At 38.4% G+C, this 20,438-nt stretch overlaps 1 protein-coding gene across 1 annotated transcript; it reads left to right on the forward strand.

Annotated features, from left to right (window-relative positions):
* Positions 1-13,150: 13,150 nt before the first annotated feature.
* Positions 13,151-14,122, forward strand: OR51S1 (olfactory receptor family 51 subfamily S member 1). Its single transcript, XM_012786497.2, has one exon. The coding sequence runs from the start codon at positions 13,151-13,153 to the stop codon at positions 14,120-14,122; it is 972 nt and encodes a 323-aa protein (XP_012641951.1).
* The last annotated feature ends 6,316 nt before the right edge of the window (positions 14,123-20,438 follow it).

Below are 20,438 nucleotides of genomic sequence, written 5' to 3' on the forward strand. Positions count from 1 at the left end.
TGTTTTTTAAATTGTTTGAGACATGCTTTGTGTTCTAGGATATGGTCAATCTAAGAGAATGACTCATGAGCTGATGAGAAGAATGTATATTTAGTGGTTTTGGGGTAGAATGTCCTGTAAATGTCAGTCAGGCCCATTTGTTCTAGAGTTCTGCTTACGTCCATTATTTCTTTGTTGATTTTTTGTTTGGAAGATCTGTCTTGTGCTGTAGAGGGGTGTTAAAGTCTCTGACTATTATGGTGTTGTTGTTTATTTATTTGTTTAGATCAAGTAGAGTTTACTTTGTGAATCTGGGTGCACCAAGGTTGGGTTCATATATATTTAGAATTGTTGTGTCTTCTTGTCGAACTGTACCCTTCACTATTATTTAGTAACCTTCTTTGTCTTTTATTACTTTTGTTGATTTAAAAACTAAGTTATCTGTAATCAGCACCGCCAAGCCAGCTTTCTTTTGGCTTCTGTTTGCTTGAAATATTGTTCTCCACCCCTTTAACTTTAGTCTAACTACATCTTTGCAGGTTAGATGTGTTTCCTGAAGGCATCAGATATTTGGCTTGTATTTTTTTATCCATTTGGCCAGCCTATGTCCATTGAGTGGGGATTCAAGCCATTCACATTTATTGAGATAACTGATAGGTGGGGCAGATTTCTGTTCATTATGTTGGGTTGAACTTTGTTGCTTTACTTTCTCTCTTGAGCCATTCTGGTTCCTTGGCTTTGATCTTTAGCTTTTGAATAGATTTACATCCGTGAGTGGTTATTTTGTTGATCCATGGATAACACTGTTTTTAGTAGTTTTTGAAGGGCTGGTCTTGTCTTGGTGAATTCCCTCAGTCTTTGCTCATCTGAGAAAGTCTTGGTTTCTCCTTCGTACACAAATTGCAGGGAATAAGATTCTAGGCTGGGAATTATTCTGTTTCAAAAGAGTGAAAATGGGGCCCCAGTCTCTCCTTGCTTGTAAAGTTTCAGTAGAGAAGTCTGGCATTTTTCAGATTGGCTTTCCTTTGTATGTTACTTGCTTCTTTCATCTTACAGCTCTTAGAAGGGCCACTTTAGTTGATATTTTGGTCAGTCTGATGACTGCATGTCATGACATCTTCCTGTTTGCATTGAATCTCCCAGGGTCCTTTGAGCTTCTTGAACTTGTTTATCGAGATTTTTACAAAGGCCTGGGAAATTTTCCTCTATTATATCTTCAAATAGCTTATCCAACCCTTGAGTGTTTTCTTCTTCCCCTTCAGGTAACCCTATAACCCTCACATTAGGTTTCTTTATATAATCTCATATCTCTTTTAGGCTTTGCTCTTTTCTCTTGTTTCTCTGCTCTGTCTCTGTGACTAATTTATTTAATTGGAAGGTGTTATCTTCAATCTCTGAGATTCTTTCTTCTCTTTGATCTACCCTGTTCTTGAGGCTTTCCACTGTGTTTTGTAGTTCCCTGAATTGATTCTTCATTTCCAAGAGTTTGGTTAGATTTTTCTTCATTGTTTCAATTTCTTTACTGAATTTTTGTTCCAGGTCCTGGAATCTTTTTGCATTTTCTTTGTGTTTGTCATCTAGCTTTTCTTGCAAATCACTGAATTTTCTTACCATCCAAGCTCGAAATTCTTCTTCTGTCACTTTTAGTGATCTGATTTTAGTTGATGTCCATTTCTGAGGGGCTGGTGTTCCTCTTTGGGGGTGTGCTTTTCATTTGAGTTTTTATATTTCCAGAGTTCCTTCACTGATTTCTTCCCATGTGGGTCAGTTGTTGCTTCTTACCTTTAGGTTTTTGTTTGGGTAATGGCACGCCCTGTTTAGTCTCTGAGCCAGTAGGTGGTGTTTGTGGGTGAGATTCGACCACACCCTGTATGATATGTCAGTGGATGCCATAAAAGGGTGTGCAGAATGTCCTCACTGTTGGTAGGTGCCACTTGCTAGGAGGAGCAGACTACACTGTTGTTTTTGGGTCCTGTAACCAGCTTTTGTTACTCTGGAGAGGCACACTAGTGCCTCAGGTGGTTGGTGAGGCCCTAGGACTTCCAGGTGTGTCCTTATTCTCACCTCAGTGAGGGCTGGTCTGGGAGTGAGTCTGGGCAGAGCTGGGTTTGTTAAGCCTGCCCTCAGACACCACAAATGCTGTTAGCAGGTCAAAGTTCTGTTCTCTGCTTCTGGGAAAAGCTGTCAGGGATGGGGCTGGAATGGCCCCACTCAGTCAGAAAGTCTGTGTGTGGGGATGGGGCTGTCTGAGACCCACAGTCTGGAGTGGACCCCACTCCTTTCCACCCTCCCCAACTCCACAGTTTCTCCTGGGCCTCTGCCAGCAGGCCAGACCCCATACCACCGGGTCTCCTCTGGCTTCGATGCAGGCTGGGAGGCTCCCTGCACCAAGTTGCAACCTGGGCTAGGCACATGGCCCTCCCTTTGGAGGAGGGTTGCCCTCAAGCATGCTGATCTGCCCTTTAAGGCACACATGCCCTAGCAGGCTCATTCACAAATATCCTGTCTGTGCCCCGGGCAATGTGAGACCTGGGTGCACAGGATCTGGTCTTGGTCCATAGGTCTGACCTATGGGCCCTGGAATTCACTCCCTAACCCCACCAGAGAGAGGAGTACAAGTCCTAATTCACCCATGGGAGCACAAGCTGGGTCAACATCTCTCAGCCTCAGGGTCTGCCCTGTTCTCCTGGAATCACCAGGCCAGCAGCACTTGGGAGGGCTGGCAGGTAGAGAGCTCACAGTCTGAGTATCCCTCAGTCAGCTAAAGGGCCCCCAAAGGGAAGGTCTCATTCCCTGGAGATGCCTCCAGCTGGTAGCTATATTGTCTCTCTTGGCAGCGGCCGATAGAGAAGGAGGAGGGGAGAATGAAGCAATATGGCACCTGTCATCCGGTCAGGTCTGTGCACACAGAGGTGCCCTGAGGGAGTTGGGAGCCTGGTGCCATGTCTGCTACTGCTCACTGGCAGTGGCAATCTCTAGGCTGGTGTCTGCAGGTCTCTCCACCCGCTGGGGAGCCCATCAGCAGTCCGAGATGCAAGGGAGGGGAAAGTTAACTGCTCCACCTACCCTTGCTGCTGGTCTCCGAGCTTCTTGGGAGGTCTCTGCTTCCAGTTCTCCTCTGCAACCTCCTTTCATGGTGTCTCCCGTAGTCTCCGGTACCCCTCCTTCCAACCCTCATCCAGTGTATGCTCGTCTGCTTGTTTCTTTCTTATAATTTCTTCTAGAAACTGTCTTTTTTTGCAGAGATACTCTGTCTGGCGGTGTTTCTCGTCCACCAACTTGCTCCGCCCCCACATCTGAAACCCATTTTAGACAGCAAAGGGAGGAAACTAGAAAACTGATATTCATCAGCAAATACTGTAAATAATAGGAGTTAGGCATTGTGTTAAATATTCCATTCAGTTTATATTTGAGCTCTTTTTACTTATTATGAAACTGAAGCTCATCGATATAAAGTAGCTTGTCTATAGCCTTATAGTGAGAAAGTAGCAAAGTGGATATTTTCACCAAGGTTGGTCTATATCTGAATTCAATAGCACCATACTGTGTTCTCATGAAATACAATATCAAACAACACATTTGTTCATCTGAGAAAAGGCGGCTTCTAGGGCTAGTTTAATTCTGTCCCTCCCTCTAACCTATTACGCTAGATTTATTTCTCACATTGATAAATTACCAACCTGGATGTCAAGGACACCATAGAACAGGTAGATACAGGTGCCCTATCGGAGGAAAGAAACCCTTGGGTCCCAGGATGACAAAGGGATAGGGAATGGTACATAGAAAAGAATAGGGAGCCTAAGACAGAATCTGAATATGGAATTGTGGAGGTTCTGAGGAGGTAATGTTGTTGAAATGGCACAGGTGTTTTGATAAAGTTACTCGCCGCATGAAGAATCAATATTTGAGACAAAAACAACAACAAAGATTGACAAGGAAAAAAGGAATTTTTAGTAGTTGTCAGAAAACTGGAAAAAGCTGCCTCAAATCCATCTCCCCATCTCCCCAACGTCCATCATGGACGTTTAAAAGAGGGTCCATATGCCTTGGGTAGGTCTTGATGTCTAGGGTACATTGAGGCAGAGTGTCACGGATGGTGAATCTTATCAGGAAGTCTGCCCAGGGTCATTCAGAATTTTAGCTCTTTTGTCTCACAGAAAATCCACCATTTGGGGGAAATAACTCAAAATGACAAGTACTTAGTTAAAGGAGAGGTTTATAGAGAGGTCACTGAAATTTGTTTAATGGGGAACTGGTTACACTAAGGTGAATTTTATCAATATTCACTGTCCCATTAAACATGGGGTTAAATATCAGCTGGTAGGTTTGAGGGCAGCCTCCAGGTCTAATAGATAACACTGGCTTGAATTGTCTAGAAGGAAGTGGGAGAAGGGAAACTGTAAGCTGAGTCCAGGAGACATTTGGCTGTACCCTGGGGATAGAAAGATTAATGCACCATCTCCTGAAAGGGAGTATGGAAATGACAGGGACCAGCCAGGATAAATCTGTGATCTCGGATTGGTTTCCATGGTCTGCTACAGGGATTACAGGACAAAAACACTCCCAGAAAGGTCTGAAGGAGGGGAGGAGCAGTGCATGGCATGGTGCACAATGAATGCCCAAGTTGTTGACAGAGATTTGGGCTGACTATGTTCAGGGTGTGACAAAAAAAAACACAGGCTGGGAAGGGGAATAGGGGTGTCTGGTGACACTTGATCCATCAGAAAATAGGATATTTATTAATAACAAGACATGGAAGGAAAAATGCAAAAGTGCAAAGTACAAGGAAGAGAGACAAAGAAAGAGTCAAAACAAGTGGCCCAGAAGAGTGATGGGATTTTCACCCTTCAGCTAGCTAATGCATTTCTGAGAGATTTGACTATATGTAACAGTGTGCACGTGTGGCCAGATATGGGGATTAAATCATAACAAGGATAAGAGCTCATTCTGAAGCCCAGGCAGTCCTTGAGTTATTTGAGGATGCAGCCTGAGGTGAACCCTGTGACCTTAGTGCCATGAACCCCATGTGTTATCCCACTAAGCTGATGGCAATTAGTCAAAACAAAGGTAAGCATCAAAATCAGAAAGTGTCTCTGAGGACTGAACTGGAGCACCCTCTGGGGCTCATTATCTATTCTCTGAACAAAGGCTGGGGAGGGGCTATAGTAATGGCACAAGAGCAGACAGGTCAGGACATAACAGAGCATTAGGGTCTACAAAGTCTATGAATTCAGGACTAGTATGGGGTGGAGCAGGACCTGTTTCATGGGCTGTAAGAGCAGAACGGGGTGCTAGTGATGGAGAGATTTTTCCATTCCTGCTGCAGTTCAAAGGTCATTATGGTCCTCCTGCTGGGCAGAAAAATAGGCTTTTAACTAGTCTCATTGAGGCTCTCCCATGGGGCTCTGGCAATGAGAGGATGGACACCTGTGCTCACCTTTCCTGTACCCCACACCTCCAGACATGGTTCAATCAGGTAGCATAAAGAATGCAGTCAAGGCAACTCACCACAACACCAAAGTGTGTAAGAGTCGCTGGGAGAAACCAGGTGTGGTGAGTGTACTGCACAAAGGGAGAAGCAGGTATGGGATAGGACACTAAGATTGGGAGTGACAGTGATAGAATAAACAGGAAGAGGATAGGACACGGGGAGACGAAGCAGAAAAGAGAGGAAGGAGCAGGGAGAAAAGGTGTGTCAATTCCTGTTCCTGAGCCTCTAAAGAAAGAAAGGAGAAAGGACAAAGAATCAGAACCTTCTCAGGAAGTTACTTCAATTTCTGAAAAGTTAAAATGTAGACTGAGGCTGAGGGACTAGGATGGAGCAGGTGGAGCGATAAGAAAAAACACAGTGCCTTTTGCAGAAGATAGACAGATGTGAAGCTCAGTATCTGAGCAATGAGAGAATACTTTGTTTCAGCACAATCTTCAAAACAACTCATGGCATTCACCACACTCACTTTAGGTATAAAGGATAGATGTTGTTAATATAGTTATAGAAATGAAAAATATAAAATAAAAAACATAGTATTTATCTTCAAATAGCTCACAATATAGGAAGAAGGTGTAGAAAGAGTTACAATAGTGAGCTAGGTTATGCTATACCGATGTGCAGAGTTCGTGGATAGAGGTAGTAGAATAAGGAGAGATTCATCTGAAGGGGAGTAATATATTGGAAGGCCTGTGGGAGCTGGTAGCATGAATTCTAGTAAGGATAAATTGGTTCCTGAGATGGAAAATTGAGAGAAGCCAGACATAACCATAGGTGCAAAGGCAAGGGCTATGAAGCAGCATGCAGTATTTGGAATTGGGTAAAAGACTAATACAACTAGAGATAAAGGAGGACATTATAATTTAATACAATACTTTAAAGCTAGGAAAGCACTTGGAGAAGGCTTTGCTGATCAAATTTATAGCTGAGAGGTGTCTCAAAATTGTGTAGTATAGTTCTAAATTTACTGGTGACCAAAGATTCTGGGTGGTGGTAAGACTTAGGAAATCTTGCAAATTCAATGACAGTATCTTCCATCCCTTATATATGGTCTGACTTTCTACCTACCTTGCTACAGTGATAATCTGCTTGGTTCCTCATCCTCAGATTCTTCAGGGCAAGGATGAATCCCATAGGAATTTTTGTGAAGACAAGTATGAGAAATCATGTGAATATAGGGAGCAGCAGAACCGACTGTTACCGTATGTTCCAACTACCCACAAATATTTGAAACTTAGAATATGGGAGGTTATTATCTAAATTGAGGACCTGTAACTTACCTAATAATGTCTCTTCCCTATAGTATTTTATTTCTTAACCCTAGATGCTGTGTTTGTTTTTCTTTTGTTGTTGTCATTGTTAATTTTTTGATCCCTATATACATAGATCTCTTACCATGTCCATATTTTATGGACATAATATATCTGATTTGATCTTTTACTTTATTAGCTAATTTATCCAGGGAATATACCACATTTCTCCAGCAAACTGCTTGGTGCTCAGCACTGACGATATCTCTCTTAGCACTTTCAGGGTTAAGTCGGAGACACATGGGGGTCTCTCAAGATACAGATGGGGCAACAATTGCCTTGGTGATAAGTCCACCCCTCCTAGCCATTTCTTCCTACTCTGGTTTATCCCTATGGCCCAACTCCTGGAGAGTCAATGCTGTATATTTTCTCACAGTTCCCATTCCTTAAACCGATTCTGATACTGCAGCATTTATCTGCTGCCAAAGACCCTGTCTGACCCACACTCTTCAATACTGGTCTGGTAAGTACTAGAGAGAATTTTGAAGAGGACCCTCATAGCTAGGGCAGGGTCTGAACACTAGTGTAAAGTGATAGAATTTGTTCATAATATCTGCTGTTTCCATGTGGCTGCTCAGATTTCTCCATTTCACCAGCATCCAATCACCCATATACCTAAATATCCCATATTCCATCCCTTTAATAGTCTTACTGGGAACCAATCTGGTAATGAATAAAAATATTTGTAAATGTCTTTTGGTGACAATATCCCCGCTTATAATTTGAATCCAAAAAACTAAATCTATAGACAGGATGATTTCAACAAGAGAAATATTTACTTGTCCTTGCAGTAATCTACCAAATATTTGGAGTAAAATAAGAATGATGTAATAGTATGTATGATGTGAGATGTAATCACAAGAGATGTGTTTATGATCACTTTCTTTTCTAATCTGTATAAATGCATGTATGCTTCATATCGAAGGGCTTTTTGTGAATATGTGTATATGTGAAGGAAAAGAACTTATTCATTGTCTACATATGTGTGTTTGTGGAAAAAGGATCAAGTCTTTGCATTTACTTGTCTAATTGTGTGAAGAAACAAGGAATTAATTAAGAATACTTGCCACTCAAGATTTTTAGCGATAAATGTATATAAAATAACAACATATGTGCATGTACAGGTATTTGTGTAGTCACATTCTTTTTTATGTGAGCATATGCATATATACATATATTAAATATCAGTACATATACAGAAGTGCTTCTATCTTAGAGAATAAGCATTTATTTGGATATTTCTGCATCCTTGAAAATATATATGAGTATGAATGTACATTTTGTTTGAATACCTATAATTTGACTTGAGTCTGCCTCATAAATATTTCTGTATATGATGTAAATGATTCTTACATGTGTGTATGTGTGTGTATTTGTTTCTGTGCATCAATTTAGATGTGGGCCTGTGCATGTGTGTATGTCTATGTTATGTGTGCTTACGGACATTGCTTACTAAATGTTGAATATCCTTTTGTGAATGAACAGTGGTCATAAGAGAAGATGTATATAATTCTTGTATGCTAGTTAGGTATGTATAAGAAGGCTTTCAAAATTCTGGTAAGGAGTATACTTGTGGAACATAAAGGTCCCATGCGGTGGCTTAAATATTCCCACAAAGACTCACAGGCTTTTCTCAATAGGCACCTGTCCCAAACTTCCTCTACTTTATCTTCTATCAAACACATCTGCTACCCGACCTGTTTTTAATGAGCAGGGACATAATATGAAATGCATGATATGCATCAGAAACCTCTATTCTCCTGATTACAAGCCCAGCCACTGACAAGCTCCATGTGGAGAGGCAGAGGCTCTAAGGGTCATGAGAAGTGAGGACTAGAAATATGCTGTGAAGAAACATATTTTAGGAAACTCATATGAGTCATAGATGAGAGGTGAATGGGAAATTTTTGAGAAAGGAATAAGAAAGCTAAATGGACATTTCAGGAAGAGGGGTCAAATTCAGGAGAAAAGTTTAGAAAAGTAGAATTTAAAAAGTACAAAATAGAAGTGTAAAAGATTTATGAAACACAGACTATTTTAATTTCTCTTTATGCATAAGACTCTCTCTGATATATATATATATATATATATATATATATATATATATCTACAATTGCCAAATGAAATTGATTTCATATATTAATGGAGTCTGCCAATTTGCTCCCAGAGGTGCTGTAAAATGTCATGATCTTATCAGCTTGATTCAAAGAAGTCTTTTAATACCTTTCCCAAACATAATTTTATCAATTTTTATAATTTTATCCAATATAATAGGTAGAGAATCTCTTATCATTTTTAATATGAATTTTCTCAATAAGCACTGAGATTGATTTTATTATACATTTGTTTATCATTTATATTTATTCTTAAATGAATCATTGTTCACATTTTGCCACATTTTATATTAGATTACCCATCTGTTTCTTATTTATTTGTAGTTCTTTATGAATTCCAAAATTTAAATTTTCATCAGTAATGTAAATTGCAAATATTGTCCCATTCTTGGACATTCTATTTCATTCTGCCCCTTACCTTTTAACTTCATATCTAGTACCATTGTCATATTGGATGTTTTAATTTTAACATCGTCACATTTTTATTATTTTAATTTACAGTTTGAACATATTGGGTCCAGTTTTTGGAAAACATTTCTGTTTCAATGTTATAAAGTATCCTATTTTTTTAATCTAAATATAATGATATTTTTCTCCTCACTTTCATTCTTGGTTTTATCTAGAATTTATTTTCAATGCATGCTATAAGACTGAGATCTAAATTAAACTTTTAAAAATACAACATGTCTTAAAGTTTATCTTGGCCCCATAGATTTTAAATGACACATATATAATTTCTATATATCAAAAATCTATATCTTGCACACACAAAGGCCAAAAGAAAAAAATCTATATCAAAAATCTAGAAATAGATCTATTTCTAGATCTATTCTATAGATCTAAATCTATTTCTAGATTTTTGATATATAATAGTCTACCTGTGACAATATCACATTGCTCTAATTTCTTTAGAATCATAGTGGGATTTGGTATTTACAATAATACATACCAAGAAGTGAGATTGCTGAATAAGATGGCAGTTTTGTTTTTAATTTTTTGAGGAATTTCCATACTGTTCTCTATAATGACTATGCCAATTTACATTCCCATTAACAATGTATAAGGGTTCCCTTTTCTCCAAATCCTCACCAATACTTGTTTATTTTGGGGTTTGATTTTTTTTGTAACTACTTAAGGTACAAGCTTAAGCTACTAATTTGAGACCTTTATTTCTGATATAGATATCTTAAGCTATAAATTCCCCTCAAAGCCCTGCTGTAACTGCATACCATAGTTTTGATACATTGCATAGTATTTTTCATATTAGTTTAAAATAGTTTTAAGTTTTCCTGATTCTTTCTTCTTTGACTCATTGGTATTTAGAAGTGTGTTGTTTAAAGTCCAGATTTCTTGGTACTGTGGTGCTCTAATTTAATTGTTTTAGCCTGAAACATGCTTTGTATGATTTCAATATTTTAAAATTTATTAATGTTTATTTTGTCTCCCAGACTATAGTTTCTCATGCAGAAGATCCTATATGAGTATGAAAAGAATGTGCATAATAATGTTGTTGTGGAGAGTATTATATAAATGTCATTTTTGATTCATAGTGTTTTTCAGAATTTCTATTTCCTTGCTGATTTTTTGTATAATTATCAATTATTAAGATTGTAATGTTGAAATCTCCAAGTTTTGTTGTTGAATTGCCTATTTCTCTTTTAAATTTTGTCAGTTTTGTTTCATGTATTTTAGGAATCTATTTTTATTTATATAGGCATTTATAATTATTATATGTTCTTGATATTGACCATTTTTCATTATGAAATGTCCCACTTTGTCTCATAATGTTTTCTGTCTTGAAGTCTATTTAGTCTGATATTGATATAGCCACTCCATTTCTCTTATGGTTTTTTGCAGGGTATGTATTTTTCCATCTTTTACTTTCATCCTATTTATGCCTTCGAATCTAATGTGTGTCACTTCAATAGAGAATGTAGTTACAACTTGTTTTTTTAATCTGCATAACAATGTGTGCTTTTTGTATGGTGTGGTTAGTCCATTAGTGATTATAGATATGATTGAAATTCTACCTTCCATTTTGTTATTTGTTTTCTGTTAGTTTTGTGTCTTTTCTGTTCTTCTCTTCTTCCATTGGTTTCATTTGTGTTAAATAAGTGTTTCTGATGAACCATTTTAATGCATCTCTTGATTTTTTTTATGTTTTTAAACTATTTTATTTGTGGTTGCTCTAGAGTTACAACAGTAACATATAATTTTCTTTTGAATAATATCAACCTAACTCTAGTAAAATTTGAAAATTATATTTCAATATATTTCCATTCTCCCTTTTTTTGTATAATATATATATATGTATATATATATATGTATATATATATATATCCCAACACTACAGCATTATAATTGTTTCTTCACATAATATATGTCCTTCAAGGAAATTTAGAGAACATTAAGAAAAGCATGTCTAGAGTCCTTTACGTTTACCCACATATCGACTATGTCTGGTTCTCTTCATTTCTTCCTGTGAATTCCACTTACCAAATCTGGGGTTTTTTTCCTTTCAGCCATAACTTCATGTTAAATCCTCAGCTAGTCTGCTGGCAGATGTATCACCCCCAAGAAGACCATAATGTCGGGGGGTTAAGGTTACTGGCCCTCCCTATTTACTTGCCACCAGAATTGGCATGTTGACTTACAATGCTCAGAATAAAGGATGTTGCCGCAGGCAGCCAGAACAAAGCTGTTGGCTCTCCCTGTCCCAGAACTGTAGACAAAGCTGGAGACAGTAGGGGTGAGTAGAGGGACCCCAGATCAGAATGCCAAAAGTGGTATTTTTAATACACAGGTCGACATCGTTGGTGGATTTCCAGAGTGCTGAAGTGGATGCTGGTGACAGTTGGCCAGCTTTGCAGATGCTTTGCAGGATTGGTCAGCCTCCTCGCTCTATCACACCAGAAACGAATGTCTGTTTCTATTTACTCCTTTCTTAACATTTTCTGTGGGATCAATTAAGCTTTTTGTTACATTTATTTTCCTTTTTTAATTTGAGAATTACTGCATAGTATTGAATTTTTTTAATTTCATGTTTTGGGACATATACATTTAGAATTGTGTAATAAACATTGAAGGTTAATTTATATCTATGTCATTCCCTAAGAATATAAGTTTTTATTTTACTTTTCCTTAGATCTCTATTTTCATGGTCATTTTGTCTGGAATTTCCAAATATTTGGGGGGCTTTTGGCTAAGGGAAGGAGATAAGACTATAGTGTCTGCCCAGTCCTTCTTGTTGAAATTTTAAATATAATAATGTCATATGTGAGAAGAGTCTACTTCTGAGGCTTTCATTTTGGAAAATTAATGAGTGGTACCAGCATCAACTGACTTAGGGAACCAAGATATGTCTCACTGATTTTAGTATTGTTGTAGTTTTCCCTTCACTGTTTCCAAACTGAGTACTCTGGGAGAGGTTTCAAGATGCATTTGTTAAGATCTGTTTGGGATTATTTATTTAAAATGCATGGGACATCCAAGTAGAGATTTCCATAGTGAGATGAATATGGATGAAGATAGAATAAGGAAATATATTTGTGATTCCTAAGTTTTCAAGTTTAGTTGAAGTCATGAAAGTAGATAAGACCACTGATGAAAAAGAGGAGGACTGAGTAAAGATTCCTCAAAAGTACCAATGTAAAAGTTATAGGGACACAGCAAGATGAACTAAAAAGTTAAATTCTAAGAAGTAGAGTTAAAAAGAAAAGTAAAAAATGGACTCATACCAGCCAAAGATCATTAAGAAATAAATCAAGCTTGGAAAAAATGAGTGTCCCTTGATTTAGGAAAAAGGGAGCAATTAGTGACCTAATAAAAGCAGGTTAAGCATACCAAAATGTGAATGTGTTAAAGCAGCACAGAAGCCACAGTGTCTGAAATTGGGAGGAGAAAAAAAAATGGATATAGAGTATAGACCCTCTTTTCAGGAGTTTGTCACTAAAGGGGGAAGATAAATTCGAAAAACACTAGGGATAGGCACAGTTAAACAACAAAGGGAAAACAATTTACAGAAAGAAATGGAGCCACGGAGCTTTTAGGACAGTTACAGAAAAAGCTCCAAGGCAAGGCATGAATACTTCATAGACTATTGAATGAATGTGGGTGGAAAGAGGAAATGTATCTGTATATGACTGTGTGAGTCAGGGGAGGGAAGAGGCAGGCTAAGCATCATGTAAATTTGACACAGCATTAAGTGACTCTTTCTAATCCGTTTTCAGGTTCCAGAGTTCAAAGCAGAATCCTGAACTATGTCAACATTTCCCACCCTGGCAACCCCCAATAGCAGCACGTCAATGGCCCCCACCTTCTTGCTGGTGGGCATGCCAGGCCTGTCCGCTGCACCCTCCTGGTGGGCCTTGCCCCTCCTCGCCATCTACCTGCTCTCTGCCCTGGGCAACAGTACCGTCCTCTGCATCATTGCTCTGGAACCTGCCCTGCGCCGCCCAATGCACTTCTTCCTCTTCCTGCTCAGCGTGTCTGACATTGGCTTAGCCACAGCTCTGATGCCTACACTGCTGGGCCTCGCCCTTGCTGATGCACACGCTGTCCCTGCCTCAGCCTGCCTTCTACAGATGTTCTTTGTCCATGTCTTTTCCGTCATGGAGTCCTCTGTCTTGCTCGCCATGGCTGTCGACCGGGCACTGGCCATTTGCCGACCTCTCCACTACCCGGCACTCCTGACCAACAGCGTCATCAGCAAGATCAGCCTGGCCATTGTTTTCCGATGCCTGGGTCTCCATCTGCCCCTGCCATTCCTCCTGGCCCACATGCCTTACTGCCACCCACAGGTCCTGACACATTCTTATTGCTTGCACCCCGATGTGGCCCGTTTGGCTTGCCCGGGAGCTTGGGGTGCACTCTACAGCCTCTTCGTGGTCCTGTCAGCCATGGGACTGGACCCCCTGCTTATTTTCCTCTCCTATGGCCTGATTGGCAGAGTGTTGCAAGGTGTGGGGTCCAAGGAAGATCGCTGGAAGGCTGGGCAAACCTGCGCTGCCCACCTGTCTGCTGTGCTTCTCTTCTACATCCCCATGATCCTCCTGGCTCTCATTAACCGCCTGAAGCTGCCAATCCCTCAGCACGCCCATACCCTGCTTTCCTATGTCCACTTCCTGCTTCCTCCACTGATAAACCCTGTGCTCTACAGTGTCAAAATGAAGGAGATTCGAGAGAGAATACTCAAGAGGTTACAGCCAGGGAAGGTGGGGTGTATTCAATGAGGAGGATGTCCCTCCACATTTGGTGCTACAGGGCTCCCGATACAAAAGTTTCTATAACTGAGGACTCAGTGCACAGGCATGAAATGGTCATACAGGCACACATAAGGGCAGGTACATGGGTGTGTCTGCCTGTCTCTATAAGTGTGCATGTGTTTAGCCATGAAAAATGACAAGCGCCAGGGAATGGAGGTGATCTTCCCACTGTTACACTGCATGTCAATGGCATAGAAAGGGCCAGAGTGGAGACGTTGCCACAGCCATTTAAGTGTGTGGCTGTTGTGTTATTGCAGTTAATTCCCTCACTATATCTGTACCTGAATAATGGAGAAAGCTGAGGAGTTAAACAGCTGCATGGCAAGGGAAAAAGAAGACAGAAATATTCTACACAAATGGGTGGAAGACCTTCCACCAGTTTTGGACCCTCATAGGAAGTAGGAATTCTCACCGGTCCTTAGGGATTAGATAAAGGCAGATGATTCAAGTAAGTCTCTCACTTAGCTCCTCACACCATGAACCAGGCTGTTTAACTCTGATCAGTCCAGGAAAAAGAAGAGGGAAAGTAATATTTCTTCATCCTTTAGTTTTCAAATGTTGGTATAAATTTTAAATATGTATGCTTTATTTCATGTTCCCAACACAGAGAAATGATAAATGTTTGAGATGATGGATATGCTAATTATCCTGATCTGATTGCTATACATTATATGTATGGAAGTATCACTACATATCTTATGAATCTGTACAATTATTATTTCTCCATTAAATAAATTTAAAAAATTTCACATAATTCAGAAAAAATAGAATAAATAAAAAATACCATAAATCATGTCATCAAAACTTAACTACAATTACCTTTTTTAGTGAACACTTATAATGTTTCATATAAATGGAATCTTACATGTGGTAGAATTATTGATCTCAGTTCTTTACTTCCCAGTGGTAGTATTACACAACCACACTCACATCATCAGGGTCAAAGTGTGCAGATGGTATTTACCATCACTCTGAATTTGAACTTAGAAACATGATTTTCTCTGGTCACTGCGGTGCTCATAACTTGTTTGGGTCAACAAGATGCTAGTGTATGTGGTAAGAGCAGGAGCTTAATTGTGATTTTACAATGGGGTCTGAATCCTTATACTAGGGTAGTGCCTCACTAGGAGGTACTTCCCCGTCAACTTGGTTTCCAGAATGAGATACGTGGTGCAGACCTCAGCCAAATCCACAGCCTGGGGCCAGTCTCTGGTGCCTGGAGAACTGAAGCAGAGCCACAAAGTCAAAGCAGCCTAGATCAAGAGGACTTCTGTCAATTTAATGACCAGCGAGCATCATAACAAATGCTGTATCGGTAAGTCACTGAGATTTTGGGGTTGGTATGCAGCAAAAGTGGACTAACACAGTATAATTACAGTTTTATTCTATAAACATGGTTAATTTCCTAATGTTTTCTTATTTATGTCAATACAATTATTAGTGCATATATACAAGGAGCTTGCCTCATTTGTAGCACAATGGTTGAACAACTTTCTGTATGCTTTTCTGTATCTTGCTTTTCTTTTGGTATAAATCCCTCTAAGTCAATTGATATGGATTGAATTCATTTGAATGACTACATAATATTCCATAGTATGAATGAACTGTGATTTATTCAATTATTTTTTATTAATGGATATTAGTGTTGTCTTCAGTTTTATGTCACTCTAAACAATGTAGTAATAAACATTCTCATACAACTACCCATGTGTGCTTATGCTGTTATTTCTCTAAGACTGATCTCTGAACTGCAGAGCATGACTGATAGCTTTAAAGGATAGCACATTTAAAAAATTTAAGCATGTATTGGTAGTGTCCACCCAATATAAATGACTAAGACAAAATCTCAATCAATGGAGGCTTACTAACCCAAAGCTGAGGATGTGTCCAGAAAAAACACTAACCACAGGCAAAACTGTTGCTGTTTTTTCTGAAAGGGAATTTGGAAATTTGAACATTTAAAGGCATAGAGAAGAAAAACAAGGTATGAGGATGGGGGTAATGAGACAAAATGGTTATATTCTTGTAAGACTCAGAAAAATCTATATTTTTCCATAAGACAAGGAGAATTTTGGAAGAGAAAAATGGAATCTTTTGCATAAGGAGTTGGAGGGTATCCTGAGATTTTATTTTCTGTTTATAATAGATTCCTTCCTAAAAGGCTATCTAGATTTATATTTCTACACTATGTAGGAGACTTCCTTTTTCTGGAATATACACCAAAATTGACTACTTTGGTATTTTTAAATGTTTACCAATTTTACTAGTGAGAATTATCTTGTTTTCATTATTTTTAATTTTCCTAATAGTAAAAATGAATGTATTTCACACATTTATTGATTATTTTGTTTCTTCTTCCATGAATGGCCTATTCAAACAATTGTCGTCCATTTTTCTATTGGGTTCTTTCTTTTCTTTTTAATTTTTTTAAATTTCAGAATATTATGGGGGTGCAAATGTTTTGGTTACATACATTGCTTTCATATAGTTTAGATCAAAGTGTGCCCATCATCCAGATAGTGTATGTTGTACCCATTAGGTGTGAATTTACCCATCCCCTCCTCCCCACTCTACCTTCTTGATTTCTGATGAATGTTATTTCTATATGTGCACATAAATGTTGATCTATTAGTTCCAATTTAATGATGAGTACATGTAGTGTTTGTTTTTCCATTCTTGTGATACTTCACTCACAAGAATGGTCTCCAGGTTCCATTCAGGTTAATACAAGAGGTATGAATATTAGTTCATAATTTTTAATGGCTGAGTAGTATCCATGGTATATGTATACCACACTTTATTAATCCACTCACGTATCAGTGGACACCTGGGTTGTTTCCACATCTTTGTAGTTGTGAATTGTGCTACTATAAACATTTGAGTGCAGATGTCTTTTTAATAGAATGTCTTTTTTTTCCCTTTGGGTAAATACCCAGTAGTGGGATTGCTGGATCAAATGCTACTTTTACTTTTACTTCTTTGAAGTATCTCTATACTATTTTTCATGGAGGTGGTACTAGTTTGCAGTCCTACCAGCACTGTATGAGTGTCTATCTCTTCACATCCACACCAAATTTTGTTGTTTTGAGACTTTTATTTTTAAACTCAGCATATTACGGGGGTACAAATATTTAGCTTCCATTTATTGCCTTTGCCCCACCTGAGTCAGAACTTCACGTGTGCCCATCCCCCAGATGGTGCACACTACACCCATTAGGTGTGAATATATCCATCCACCTCCACCTGCCTAACATCTCATGAATGTTACTACTAAATGTTCACATAAGTGTTGATCAATTAATACCAATTTGATGATGAGTACATGTGGTGCTAGTTTTCCCATTCTTGTGATACTTCACTTAATAGAATGAGTTTCAGCTTTATCCAGAATAATATAAGAGATTCTATATCACTATTGTTTTTTGTGGCTGAGTAGAACTCCATGGTATACATATACCACATTTTGTTAATCCACTCATGTATTGATAGGTACTTGGGTTATTTCCACATCCATGCAATTTTGAATTGTGCTGCTATAAGCATTCGAGTACAGATGTCATTTTTATAGAATGCCTTTTTTTCCTTTGGTAGATGCCCAGTAATGGGATTGCTGGGCCAAATGGTAGATCTACTTGTAGCTCTTTGAGGTATCTCCATATTACTTTCCACAGAGGTTGTGTTAATTTGCAGTCCCACCAGCAATGTATGATGTATGAGTGTTTCTATCTCTCTACATCCATGCCAACATTTATTGTTTTGGGACATTTTTTTAATCTTTTTTTTTTTCTTACTTCAGCATATTATGTGGGTATAAATATTTAGGTTACATATATTGCCCTTGCCCCCACTCCCCCTCCGAGTCAGAGCTTCAAGTGTATCCATGCCCCAGATGGAGTGCATTGCACTCATTATGTTTTGGGACTTTTTGATAAAAGGCATTCTCACTGAAGTTAAGTGATATCTCATCATGGTCTTGATTTGCATTTCCCCAATGATTAGAGATGTTGAACATTTTTCATATGTTTGTTGACCATTAGTTTGTCTTCATTTGAAAAGTTTCTGTTTATGTCCTTTGCCCACTTTTTAATGGAGTTGTTTGATTTTTTTTATTTCAGCATATTATGGGGGTACAAATTTTAAGGTTTCAAATAATGCCCTTGTCCCCCTCCCTCACAAGTCTGAGCTTCAAGCGTCACAATCCCCCAGACGGTAAACGTCTCACTCATTATGTATGTATATACCCATCGCCTCCTACCCCCTCCCACCTGCCCAATACCCAGTTAATGTACTTCTTATATGTCTACATAGGTGCTGCTCAGTTAATGCCAGTTTGCTGGTGAGTATATTTGGTACTTGTTTTTCCATTCTTTGAATACTTTACTTAGTAGTATGGGTTCCAGCTCTATCTAGGAAAATACAATATGTGCTATATCACCATTGTTTCTTAGAGCTTAATAGTACTCCATGGTATACATGTATCACATTTTATTAATCCACTCATGAATTGATGGGCATTTGGGTTGTTTCCACAGCTTTGCAGTTGTTAATCGTGTTGCTATAAACATTCGAGTGTAGGTGTCTTTTTTGTAGAGTGTCATTTCATCTTTTGGGTAGATGCCCAGTAATGGGATTGCTGGATCAAATGGTAGATCCACTTGTGTCTCTTTAAGGTATCTCCATATTTCTTTGCAGTCCCACCAGCAGTGTAGGAGTTTTCCTATCTCTCCGCATCCCTGCCAACATCTGTTGTTTTGGGACTTTTGATAAAGGCCATTCTAACTGGAGTTTAAGTGATATCTCATTGTAGTTTTGATTTGCATTTCCCTGATGGTTAGAGATGTTAAACATTTTTTCATATGTTTGCTAGCCATTATTCTGTCTTCTTTAGAAAAGCTTCACTTCATGTACTTTGCCCACTTTTTGATAGGGTTGTTTGATTTTTTTCTTGCTGATTATCCTGAGTTCTAAGTAGATTCTACTTATGAGCCCCTTTTCAGATATGTATGATGCAAAAATTTTCTCCCATTCTGTAGGTTGTCTGTTTACTTCATGACTATTTTTTTGGCTGTGCAAAAGCTTTTTAGTTTGATCATGTCCCATTTATTTATTTTTGTTGCTGCTGTGATTGCCTTGGGGTCTTCTTCATAAATTCTTTGCCTAAGCCGATGTCTAGCAGAGTATTTCCAACATTTTCCTCTAGAATTCTAATAGTTTCATACCTTAGGTTGAAGTCTGTTATCCAGCATGAATTAATTTTTGTGAGAGGTGAAAGGTGTGGATCCTGCTTCAGCCTTCTACAAGTGGCTATCCAGTTTTCCCAGCACCATTTATTGAAAAGGGATTCTTTTCCCCAATGTATGTTTTTGTCTGCTTTGTCAAAGATTAGATGGCTATATGAGGATGGTTTTATATCAGGGTTCTCAGATCTGTTATACTGGTCAATATTCCTATTTTTGTGCCAATACCATATTGATTTAATTACTACAGCTTTGTAGTATAGTTTGATATCTGGCATATTAATACCTCCCATTTTGTTTTTATTGCCTAGAATTGCTTTTGATATGCAGGATCTTTTCTGGTTCCAAATGAAGTGTAGAATTATTTTTTACATATCTGTGAAGAATGATGTTGGGATTTTAATAGGTATTGCATTGTATCTGTAGATCAGTTTGGGTAGTATAGACATTTTAATGATGTTGAGTCTGCTAACCCCACGAGATTGATATGGATTTCTATCTGTTTACATCCTCTGCTATTTCCTTCCTCAGTGTTTCATAGTTCTCCCTGTAGAGATCTTTTACCTCGTTGGTTAAGTATATTCCTAGGTACTTTATTTCCTTTGTTGCTATTGTGAAGAGAATTGAGTCTTTGATTTTTTTCTCAATTTGATTGTTGTTAACATATATGAATGCCTCTGATTTCTGTGTATTGATTTTGTATCCTGAGACTTTACTGAATTCATTTATTAATTCCAGGAGTCTCTTGGTTGAATCCTTGGGGTTTTCTAAATATAATATCATATTATCAGCAAACAGTGAAAGTTGGAACTCTTCGGCCCCAATTTGGATACCTTTAATTCCCCTTTCATGTCTGATTGCTATAGCCATGACTTCCAACACTATGTTGAATAGAAGTGGAAATAGTGGCAGCCTTACCTGGTTCTAGTTCTAAGTAGGAATGCTTTAATTTTCCCCCATTCAGTATGATGTTGCTTATGGGTCTGTCATATATGGCATGCATCATTTTTAGGTATGTCCCTTCTATGCCTATTTTATTAAGTGTT

The sequence above is a fragment of the Microcebus murinus genome, chromosome 4 (assembly GCF_040939455.1).
Source record: "Microcebus murinus isolate Inina chromosome 4, M.murinus_Inina_mat1.0, whole genome shotgun sequence".
Taxonomy (NCBI): domain Eukaryota; kingdom Metazoa; phylum Chordata; class Mammalia; order Primates; family Cheirogaleidae; genus Microcebus; species Microcebus murinus.

Coding starts and splice junctions, on each gene's coding strand:
- OR51S1 (XM_012786497.2), top strand. CDS start 13,151: ATGTCAACATTTCCCACCCTGGCAACCCCCAATAGCAGCACGTCAATG.